Raw genomic sequence first — 11,447 nt, 5'->3', positions numbered from 1 at the left:
CTTGGTCACTTGAGTATTGATGATTAACTCTGGATATACAGAGAATGGTTGCCAAAGTAATATATAAAATGTGTTAATTATTTTACCTAGACTACAAATACAGATGAATCAAGATTGACATTGAATCAGACCAAACTTTTAATACCATGAGAATGTTTGAACATCTTCAAACTCATACGTTTCTTCACATGCACCAAGATTACTATTCCTTTAAATTACTTTTGGGAAGCAAAGATGATTATTTGTGAATCCACATTTAATTCGGAGGCACACTTGTGGATGTATTCTAAGACACAACCTCACACTGCTGCTTTTTGCGACATCATGAAAAATAATCAAATCAGATCAGAAATCAGCCATAATTATTGAGACTTAGCATTTCAACATCTGGCTAATATTTGGGTTTAAGTTCCAGGGTTAGGGTTAGGGCCCTGCTCATCGGATTGATTACACTAATTTGGGAACGTCCATTTATCCTGTTTAGAAAAGATGACGTCTCAAACAATATGGACATAAAACAAAAAGTAGGGAGTTCAAAAGACGTGCGAACAAGTCAATTTACAAATCTCAGTTACATCAGTTCTGTGAGGAGGAATGGGTCTAAACTCCAGCAAACTATTGAGAAGCTTCTAGAGGGAAACTCATAAGTGACCTATACAGCTCCAAAAACATTGGCTACCTGACACTCAAGAAATAAGAACTTAAAAAAATTGAGGTTAGAAGAACCTATACGTTGGTAATCCTCAAAAGAACTAAAGCAGGAAAAGTTTTGAGTTAATATCACTGAGGGAAAGTGCTATTGTAGAGTAGGTTAATATCTGTCCAACTTGTAAATATTTCAAATCTTTAAAGTTTTATGAAAAAAAAATACTTTTTTTAATACAATTTTTCTTTTCCCGTTATAAAAGTTGGATCGTGTGTGTGTGTCATTTCTGAAGTGTTTTTCAACAGGATTCATACTTCATATCAAGCTTAATGAACTGAGGATGAATATTTAAGAGTAAGGAAACAAAATTAACCACATCAGAGGTTTACTTTCATCTCAGTGTTTTATCTTCAAAAATAAAAATTCAAAACCAGACATGAGGTTTAACCACAAAACTTTATTCACAAGCAGTAATGTAAGTCCAGATTTAGCGTTTTCCTCCAACGCGGGGTGCGCTGACCTTCATGGGCTTGGCGATCTTGGGTTTCTGTGCCGTCTTGGCAGAAGTCTAGAAAATAAGAAAGGTGTTCAAAACACCAAATTTATCTAGAAACTGGTTAAATTACAGGTCTCAAACTCCAGTCCTCGAGGGTCGCTGTCCTGCAGTTTTTAGATGTGCCACAGGAACAAAACGCTGGAATGAAATGGCTTAATCACCTCCTCCTTGTGTAGATCGGTTCTTCAGAGCCTTAATGACCTTAATAGCCTTATTCTATTCAGGTGGTGCAGCAGAGGCACATCTAAACGCTGCAGGACTTGAGGACTGGAGTTTGACACCCCTAGGTTAAATTTGCCTGCAGTAAGCCTCAAACCTACATCAAGGTCATTGTGTAATAAAGCGTGGCTACATTTCTCACCTTCGCACTTGGAGCAGCGGGCTTCTTGGCTGCCTGTTTCGCCTTCTTGGCCTCCTTGGCAGCTCTAAAATGAGAAAGAAAGTTTGAACAGCTACTGCTGGATAATTTGGTCTGTTATTATGTCATCTTTAAGTGATGGTGGTGTTATTGTGATCTGGTAATGTTTAAATGATCAGTCTATCATATCAGTTCTAGTAAAGTACTGAAAAAGAGCCAAAAAAAAAAGGCACAGATACTTCCAGTTTGGCTCTCATTTCGGGTTAATTATTTGATATTTGGAAGTCTCTTAACTCCTGTCATAGATGTACATAAATTGAAATGCACACTGTTTACACTCTTCAGAGCTTAATTTTAACATAAAATATATAAAGAGAATGGGAATCCTAGACTGAGGAACAGTCTTTATAAGAATTATTTATTTTAAGTGGGGTTTAGTCATGTTAAGGTTTATGGACAGTAGAGAACTTTAGTGTCCTCACTTTGATCAAACAAAGAAGCAGTCCATTAAAGACTGTCACCCAAAAGGAAAAAATCTTCTTCCATGTCCAATCTCTAAAACATCTTACTAAACATGCAAATATTTCAAAATTTTTAAACCCTGTTACATTTTGATTTGATGGTTAATAGAAAAAAAAATTAAAACAGTAGTTAATTTTGTTCAGGCCACTTCTACAAGCAGATAGCTCTAAGAATTATGCTTTCTCAAATTCAAGATAAAAAGGGAGTTTGGGCAAGAAACTGAATGATTATGTCTTTTATCAAAACCACATTTTGATATTCAAGTACAGTTTTCTCAAAACATACTGCAAACCACAGCCATACGGAGTTCAGAACATCTCAAAACTTTAATCATTACTCGTCTTCTTACCTGATGGCCTGCTCCCTCTGGGCCTTACGGACCTCGGGTTTCTGGTTCCTCTTGGCCAGAATCTCGGCCAAGGAGGCCCCAGTGATGGCCCTCTGGAACTTCACTGCGCGACGGGTACGCTTCTTCGTCACCTCTTCCTGTAAAGGCAGACATTTATTAAAATTCCTGCAGATTGTAATACAAGAAGATACTTTTGAAGACACAAACTGGCCCAACACCCATGTTTAAGCTAAGAGAAATAGCAATATTCTTCTTAAACATTGTGTAATTGTTAATAAAGCTTTAATTCTCTAAAGCAGACATTATTTTAAGGGTGAAGCACTGCTTTTACCTCGGAGCAGGAAGGAGGACAGGACTAAACATCTGCTGTAGCTGCATTTAAGTTGACTTCAGCACCACCAGGTGATTTAAATAAGCTGATATAAGTTTTGACTGACAGAAGTAAACAGTACTCAGGAGCAACAAGGTGATATTTAAGCACTGAACGAAAACTAGACCGAAACATTGCTCCAAGACGAAAACCGCCTCACTGCACTGCAAGAGCAAAAGAACATCAAAAGGTTAAAAAAAATTAAATAAATAAATAACCCACTACAAGTTTATCTTGTGACTCTTTGGCCATAAAAAGCAAACCTATTCTCAAAAAACTGAACATTAAACTGAGTCTGACTTAACTCTGGCTAAAAAGTTAAGAGTTTTTTCTCATCATCAATACTAAGAAAAATATCAACATTTAACCAGACACAAGGTAGATTACTAGTCTTAAAAAAAAAAAAAAAAACTAAACTACTGTCCATTTGACAAAGCAAACACTTATTTTGACATTAAGCACCGTGCAGTGTACCAATAATACTAGCTGATATATGAGCCGTTATGTGTAAATGAGTGTTTTGTTGGAGACTTTGGAGGCTGGTCCATGATCAGATGTCTGAGAAGACTTCAAAGACCAGTACTATGATCCCCGATTGCTCTATGGCTGCAGGTGCGGAGTGAGCGCTGTGGCCAGGACTGCAAAACGCAGCCTAGAAACACCACGTAACACAGACCTACACTGTGCACACCATTCACCCACAGCCAAAGAAAGATGTTTGATCAACTTCACACACATTCAGAAGCCTTTTTAAAGGTCACAGTAAATGTAAGGGAGTAATTACTTTAAAAAAAAAGAAAAAAGATGTAGAAATGCATCACTAAGTGTTGTGCTACAGTGCATAACTTCAGAGGCATATGCAACTATTTATGTGAAGTTCAACCATTGTTTGTCCTGGTTGAAATGTACGACTAACATTAAACAAATTATTGTACCAAGACATTTCTGTCTGAAAAACGTAGAAAAAGTGCGTCACCTCTGCTTGTTATGCCTGCAGCTAATGTTTAGTCAGTCACCATTTTAGGCAATTGTTGGCAAGTCTCATGTTCTGCACATCTATGGTGGCGTTTTACAAAGAAATTACTTGGAACGTCTTCGAAATGTTTTTTTCAGCATTTATTTCACATTTCCTATGCAGAGAAATGAAACACAACACAGCTATAATTTGGACCGTGTGGACTTGCACATGACAATATGTAAGTTTATATATTGCCACTGTGACAATATAGAAACATAAACTGCAAAGTGAAGACTTTCTACATCAACCCAAATCAGGTTGTGTTTGTAAGCGCTGGTACTTACAGACTGGCCCTTCTTGTGCTTGCGTCTGTACAGCACAGTCCAGTTGATCTGTCTGGGGTTCCTCTTAGATAGAAAGGCAGACTCACACTTGGCGTTCAAAAACTGGAACACCTAACAAAAAACAAAACAATTGCTATAATTTTAGTTTGTGTGCTAGAAAATTGACATTTACTAGTTCAATAAACATGTTGATATATTACACCAATCAATAATAAAGATGTGAATACTATTATAAGTCAGAATTTATATAATTACAGTGAATAACTATACTAAATTGTTAAGATGCACAAAGCTAACAAGTTATTATTCAATATGAATGTATCAAGATGATTAATAAAAAGGTCCCTGATAAAACATATGTAAACTTAAAGAGTATGCGTGACTTTAACATTATTTGACTTCAAAAATACATACTATTCTCTTGGTAAGAACCTAATGTCAGAACAAACTTAAGTTTTACATTAACTTATATGTTCTTGCTAGAATGATGACGCTGGAAGCTAATGTTAGCAAAGTAAATAGCTTTCAAGAGGACCAAGAGTACCTATTACATAGACTTGAACTAAAACATTAACAACAAGCTATTCATTTTAAACCAAAAACAGCATTTACTTCGCAAAACAGCTACATTTGCAATGGTAAATAGCCAAAATACAATGTGAAATTGTTACCTTTCCGTCTATCCTGGCGTATCGGCGGCCATGGCCGGGGTATATTTTATACCCGCTAAAACTGCACAACTCGACCCTGTAACCACCAAATATAACACATCACCAATAGAAGAATGAACATCATATCAGTTTATGCTAGAAGCATCTTAACAATGTTTATTAAAGAGTTCAGATTGCTTTTGATTATATTCGGTACACTCACTTCATGATGGCTACGAGAGGGCTCAAAACCGGAAAGAAAGATACCGGAAGCGGAAACTGATATAAGGTTATTCATTTGCTATTTAATATATACAAAAAGTGAACGTTTCCTAGGAGTTAGTCGTATGCTTGCTTTTATGTTTTAATATAATAAATTTAAAGTAATTTTTGGGTCATATCTATATCTTGGGTAAACGTTACAATTTGACGTCATAACTTAACCGTTGCCAAAAAAGCAGAGAATTTTTTTGATTAAAGAAAATAAAAATAAAACAAATATAAAATTATTATTAAAAATAATAAGTAATTTCGTTCAGCATTATTAATCTTTTGTCTTTATTTTCTAATCAAAATGTAGTTGGCGGGACCGGCGTACAACCGCGGACAATCAATGAGTTGTAGTCCTATCGGGAGTGTATTGTAAAGCACCCTTATGAAAGAGAAAGGCACGTATAACTACGTTTCCCATAAAGCCCTCCGTGCCGCAGTTTGGCAACCTAAAGATGCTTCTTGTCTTTCCCACTGTAGCTGTTAGCTAAAACTTAGCCTTGTCCTGAGCCTATAGGATGGGTGTATCAGACGTAAAGTGTGATACAAATGCTGGTAAGTGGATAAATTGTAGTTTTTCGTAGAGAAATAGATAAATTGGGGTGTTTAATAGAAGACGCCGCGTAGGGCGCATCAGATGACACCCGTTAGCAACCTAACGCTATAAGTACATAGAAACACCCAGAGTCAGTTACTCTGAATTAGACAAGAAGTTTACACGTTTCATGTTTTGTTTTGCTTATTTCTGAATCAAATCAATGCATATTATGTATAGGTATCTTGTACGTGTTGTAGGATTATGATAAAATATTTGTTAGGATGGTATTTTCTTTCAGCCCTTATTTTGTCCTCTTGATTGAATTCCATCGACTATTAAGCTCAGATAAGCTTTTAAACATTTAAGTCTCAATACATTTGTCAGTCAAACTCGTTGCTTTTGTTTTAAAATGAAAGACTTGTGTCTGCTGTTGTCATATAAAGTAATTAAATAATATTTGTGTGTGGCTTTTCTGACTGCTCTGTCCTCATCCTTAATTTCCCCCCCGCCCCAGTTCCCGTGGTTGATCTTTCAGCTCGCAGTATGCAGAAGCTGGATCACAGTTTCACATGCTCTGAGGACACCCACACCCTCATCTTGGACCGTAACAACATCATGAAGCTGGATCACCTGGAATCTTGCCCAAGCCTTCAGCAGGTAGTGTTGGGAGAGACACACGGCACTTACTAGCAGGACTCTCAAGTATAAAAATTGATTCGAGTATTTTCCAGTTTGTTCCGTATCCTGAACTCTAAAATATTCCTCCATCCATTGAAAATATTTGGCATACTGTACATTCATATTGAAGTTTTGTACTTAACCTTAAAATTGGCGAAATAAAAGAAAAGTATGCAACATTGACTAGAAAAATGTGTAGAACTTGTAGGTTTCATACTCTGTAAACATTTGCTTTGATCTCTGTTTAATCTCTATCTAATTTGAACTCATTATTGTCTACTAATCAGCTATCTGTAGCCAATAACCGATTGGTAAGAATGATGGGGGTCTCCCAACTCAGAGAGCTGAGAGTCCTCAATCTTCCCAATAACAGTATTGGCTACATTGAAGGGCTGCGAGATCTGTCCCATCTGACATGGCTCAACCTGTCAGGAAACAACATTAAGGTACGGAAATATTTGTTCAGACATCGACTATGTTGTAATTAATATGGTAGTATGTTGATCTAATGTCAGATGATAAATCTTTAACAGTCTCCTCTATCCATCACAGGTCATTGAGCAACTGAACAGCTGTGTGTCTCTCCAGCACTTGGATCTTTCTGATAATAACATATCTGCCATAGGAGATCTGACTAAACTAGAGGCATTAAAGGTAAGTCTTAATATTTACTTAAACAAAAAAATCCAATAGAACACTTTAATGATTCTTGTGTTGTTGTTTTTTTCCCTTATAAAAGTGATCCATTTTCCATCCACTTTGCAGACGCTGCTGCTCCATGGAAACAGTATTACAACGCTCCGCACTGTTCCTGCTCATCTGCCTACCCATTTATCCATCCTCTCCCTGGCAGAAAATGAGATAAGGGATCTTAATGAAGTAATTGTCTACATTTCATTCTGTCCTGATTAGGATCCTAACTGAAATAAGGCTTGCTACAATAGCAAATTTAGCTGAATGATGAATTGTCTCAGACGTTATTGTGGTAAATAATGATATTATTGTCTTGAGACCATTTTCAAATAATATAATGATAGTGCCATACTAATGTGAGAAAAACATCCTCAAAGGTCAATAAACTTGAAATTCGAATGAGTATTTGACACTGGAACTCGTAGATATTTTTTTTTTTTAAAGTGCCAAATTAAATAAAGTATGAAGTTTCTGTAAATTGTCTTTCAAAAATAGAGTTAGTTGAGACCAATGAACCACACTGAAAACGTCTGTCATCCAGTTTTTGGTAGAAATGGAGAGAGACGAGAAAAATGATAAAAAGTGGAAATATAAATTATGAGCCTATTTTAAATTATTATACAATTAATTGATCTATCATTTATTGCAACTGGCCTAACTGAAACACACAAATATGCTTTATCAGTGACAGTATTAAGTGTTGTTTTTTTTAGGTGTCATATCTGGCCCCTCTTCATGAACTGGAGCAGCTGTCTATCATGTGCAACCCCTGCGTCATGGCGACTCCCTCGTTGCCGGGTTTCGATTATCGACCGTACATCATGAGTTGGTGCCTTAACCTGAAGGTCCTCGATGGCTACATAGTGACGCAAAAAGAAGGGTGAGCCCGTTTGCTGCACTTCTACGGTTTACTTGTGAAGCTTTGTCAAAACATTTGAATCTAATTTGTGTTTTCTTTATCTGTTGATGACAATAGTCTCAAAGCAGAGTGGCTCTACAGTCAGGGAAAAGGTCGCTCATATCGACCTGGGCAGCATGTTCAGCTGGTTCAGTACCTGGCCACTGTTTGCCCCCTGACAGCATCACCTGCCCTGGAGACGGCTGAAGATGCCAAACTGGAGAAGATCCTCAGTAAACAGAGGTATTAGTGTGAATGTTGTGTTGCCTAACACAAGCATGAAATGGTTATTTCCACCCGCTTTTATAACATATAATTACCTCAAATTCGCTCATTTTGTGTCAGATTCCACCAGCGGCAGCTGTTGGAGGAGACGCGCGGAGACTGTCCCAGTCCTCCTCGTCCAACTCAGCTGGATGTTGAAAGCCATAGCCCTTCACATGCAGCGTCACAGAGCGGAGACCAAGAGATGAAAAAAATCCCCACACCTGCTCTAGCTGCTGCTCCATCTGTCCAGGAGAAAGGTGAGAAGACGGCTTTATCAGTTGTATTGGTAGTCATGATTCTTTGCTTTCGCTTTCGTAACTATTACATAGTGTCCACGCAACCTTCAAAAGTCTTAAATTTATTAATCTAAAATTAAGACCTTGAAATATCTTAAAGTTATTATAGAAAATGTAGTTGGACTTAAATATATTAACCAAAGGTCTTAAATTTTGTTGTGATAGGACTACTTAATCTGTAGATGTTCTATGAGGCAAAAGTTGGAGTTTTATGTTCTGTTACTTAGGTCGGTTAAGGCTACCAGCAACAAGCTGCTAATAGTTGGTTGCTTGCTAGCAAGCGAACCAACAAGCCAATAGCAGTTAGCACATGGCTCATTAGCAGCTGGCTTATGTTACATGAGAAGCACCAACCTGCTGCTAAGAGCAACCCCCAAAAATGTTTCAGTTTTGGTTCCCTGCGTGTCTTTTGTACGTCTTAAAAAGTTTTAGATTTGAGTTGGTGGAACCTGCAGAAACCATGTGTTTGTTTACCCCTTCTGCTTTCCTACAGAGCCAGTCGTGCAGTTTAACACTTGGGTAAGTTGTGACGCATCTCATGCGTCGCTGTCAGTCGTGCGCAGCACGAGGATTACAGGGGAGCACATTTTTTTGGAAGACGTGCAAACCGACGAGGACAAAATCAACAGCAGCTTGCTTTCCTCTGAGTCCACTTTCCTTCCCTTCACGTCTGACCTGGACCCACAAACGGCTCACACCGACAGCGAAGACGAGACGGAGACGTTTGAGCCCGATTCGCTGGCTCCAAAGCGACCGTCGCAATCCAGAAATCCCAACCCTAACAAGACCAACGAGTCGTCTCCGACAGAAAAGAACCAGAGGAAAACGGGTGGAGAGAATATCGCATTTGTTGCCACGACAACAGCTGCATCCACAGAAAGAGTTAACGTGCCAAAAGGTCCTACAGAGACACCCTTTGACTTTGGGGAAGCAGAACATAAAGACGCTGCAAAGCCGGCACAAGTGAGCTCGTCTGTCGATAAATCAAATCTGCTGGAGGCAAATGAGGCGGCGGTTAGAATCCAGTGCTGGTGGCGAGGACACTACGTTCGATGTTTTCATCCCGCAGCCAAAGAGGTGCGCAGCGAAATCCGTCTGCGCCGAATGCAAGAACACATCCTGTTCCTGTCTGATAAGCTGGAAACGTAAGTTTCTTATCAACAGTGCTATTGTAACAGATTTCAGTACGAGGGGAAAATAAAATCAGATTTGTTTTACTTTTGGTTGCGTTTTAGCACATGTCAGAAACAAGATGTAATGTTGAATCTGTTGTGTCAGCAGGATGGAGAAGCAGTACGAGGAGGAGAGGCTCCAAAGGCTGGTTCAGGAGGAGGCGGTGAAGTTTCTATGGAAAGAGGTTAATAATTATAGTATTTATGATTAATAAAAAATTTTTTTAGCATTGGCATGTAAACGGTCGACACCAACCAAAATATTTAGACTTATTTTTTGCTATTTATGCAAAATGGGCAAAGTGTTCTGCTGAAATGCTAGCAGAATACAGATCGATTGGATCGAGTTCATTCTTTGATGCTTCTGATTCATTTTCTCACCTGGCTTGTCAGTTGAGTTTGATGCCCGTGTTATTGTAAGATGGTCACTTGAACATCGTTCAGTTAACTGTTAAAAGTTTGGTACATTATTAATAACCTAGCTCTGCATAGCACATCTGCACAACTTTTATCGTGCTACGTTGGTTGTGTTCCCTGATCTTTCTGATCTGAAGCCTTCAAGAAATGTTTACTTTCTAGCATTTTCTTCACTTCACAGTCATTCACTAGTTTCTGTTGATAACATTAATCCCAATGAAATTCACTGAAGTTTGTAATGTGACAAACTTTGAAAAATGTTTTTGTAGTCACTTTTTCACAGGAACAGCTGTATCCTTTTGAGAACCATTTTCATGGGTGCCAAAGTTCTTTAAGTTGTATTTGCTATCACTGGTATGATTTTATTTTCAGAGACGCAGCCTGTTATTATTCCACTTGCTCTGTGTTCTTCATGTAGCTTCAGTCCATGCAGCAGTGGAAACAGTTGGTGGAGAACAAGCTTGCAGCCGTTGTGCAACCAGCTCCTCCAGCTCCGATTTATTCTCCTGGGGTTTGCCACGCAGTCCCTCCTGCCGCCTCAAGCACCACAAACCCTCCCATCACAGACGTCTCCTTTCCAGACTCTGGATTCCAGTCGACCAATGAGCAGCAGGCGGCGCAGGAGGACAGTTTTCTGAGCAGCGGGACAGCCGACTCTCTGAAGACGGTCCGAGCGCTGAGCTCGGTTCGGAGTGGCTTCGCCGGCTTGGGCGACGGTGGGGACAGCGCAGACTGCAGCCTGTTGGACGAATACCTGTCCTCTGTGCAGCAGAGGGAGGAGGAGGCTGAAGAGGCGAACAGCGATAAAACAGAAACTCCACAGGCCTCCCCAAGCAGGACAGCTTCGACCAACAACACCCCCACGCAGAAGGCAGCACAAAGCACTCCAGAGTTGGTCTGAGATCCTTATTCAGAATGTGTGTTAATAATTGTTCTGTGTGGGACTCAGACATTTTGTTCCTTAATAAGACCTTGATTAGGTCTATAAACTGCATTCTACTTGATTATAAACGAAGCTCAATTTTAACTCTCAGAAGAAGCTTGAAACTCTACCTTACACTGAATGTAACTTAAGCTGTTTTGTACCATCTGTTCTGGTTATTACTGGACATTTAGTGCTATGAAAATATATTGACTGAATGGAGCAACAGAATTTATAGCAGTCAATGTGGACAAGGTTCATCAGTAACTACTGCAAATACAGTTACACAATGTATATCTTATTGTGTTTTTTTCTTGTATTTTTGATCTGTTTACCAATGTAGATTTTGTCAGCGTTTGGTCTGATAAGTTTTAGCTGTTGTGCTGTCTTCAAAAATGTAAATAAATACGTAGATATGCATTAGTGGCACAGTAGATCAGCACACGTCTGGCCTACTTGAATGACTTTCCCATCTTTCTCATTTTGAAGACAAAAAGTTCCTCGTCTCTGCCCCTGTGCTTGGAAACCAATTCATTTGCATTT

General features: G+C 38.8%; 2 protein-coding genes and 1 non-coding gene across 3 annotated transcripts; 1 reads left to right on the top strand and 2 right to left on the bottom strand.

Moving 5' to 3' along the window:
* Window positions 1–1,083: 1,083 nt before the first annotated feature.
* Window positions 1,084–5,061, bottom strand: rpl24 (ribosomal protein L24). The gene is made up of 6 exons (XM_044130903.1): window positions 4,977–5,061; window positions 4,775–4,850; window positions 4,104–4,214; window positions 2,432–2,568; window positions 1,564–1,627; window positions 1,084–1,214 (listed from the first exon to the last, which is right to left on the bottom strand). Exons 1-6 carry the CDS (start codon window positions 4,979–4,981, stop codon window positions 1,134–1,136), a joined length of 474 nt encoding a protein of 157 aa, XP_043986838.1. The 5' UTR covers window positions 4,982–5,061; the 3' UTR covers window positions 1,084–1,133.
* Window positions 3,320–3,500, bottom strand: LOC122840486. The gene has a single exon (XR_006372243.1). It is a non-coding gene; the product is annotated as a small nucleolar RNA SNORA23 (small nucleolar RNA).
* Window positions 5,062–5,431: 370 nt separating the features above from the next.
* Window positions 5,432–11,344, top strand: cep97 (centrosomal protein 97). The gene is made up of 11 exons (XM_044130896.1): window positions 5,432–5,578; window positions 6,076–6,218; window positions 6,527–6,685; window positions 6,792–6,893; window positions 7,005–7,118; window positions 7,646–7,812; window positions 7,909–8,073; window positions 8,176–8,354; window positions 8,887–9,538; window positions 9,675–9,750; window positions 10,401–11,344. Exons 1-11 carry the CDS (start codon window positions 5,542–5,544, stop codon window positions 10,881–10,883), a joined length of 2,277 nt encoding a protein of 758 aa, XP_043986831.1. The 5' UTR covers window positions 5,432–5,541; the 3' UTR covers window positions 10,884–11,344.
* Window positions 11,345–11,447: the final 103 nt, after the last annotated feature.

The sequence above is a fragment of the Gambusia affinis genome, linkage group LG11, assembly GCF_019740435.1.
Source record: "Gambusia affinis linkage group LG11, SWU_Gaff_1.0, whole genome shotgun sequence".
NCBI lineage: Eukaryota > Metazoa > Chordata > Actinopteri > Cyprinodontiformes > Poeciliidae > Gambusia > Gambusia affinis.
Note: the sequence above shows the minus strand (reverse complement) of the source record. Positions and strands in the feature narration are given on the sequence as shown.

Coding starts and splice junctions, on each gene's coding strand:
- rpl24 (XM_044130903.1), bottom strand. Junction 1,628..2,431: donor CAGAGGGAGCAGGCCATCAG/GTAAGAAGACGA, acceptor TTCTCATTTTAG/AGCTGCCAAGGAGGCCAAGA. Junction 1,215..1,563: donor CCGCTGCTCCAAGTGCGAAG/GTGAGAAATGTA, acceptor CTTATTTTCTAG/ACTTCTGCCAAGACGGCACA.
- cep97 (XM_044130896.1), top strand. CDS start 5,542: ATGGGTGTATCAGACGTAAAGTGTGATACAAATGCTG. Junction 5,579..6,075: donor AAAGTGTGATACAAATGCTG/GTAAGTGGATAA, acceptor CCCCCGCCCCAG/TTCCCGTGGTTGATCTTTCA. Junction 9,539..9,674: donor CTGTCTGATAAGCTGGAAAC/GTAAGTTTCTTA, acceptor TTGTGTCAGCAG/GATGGAGAAGCAGTACGAGG.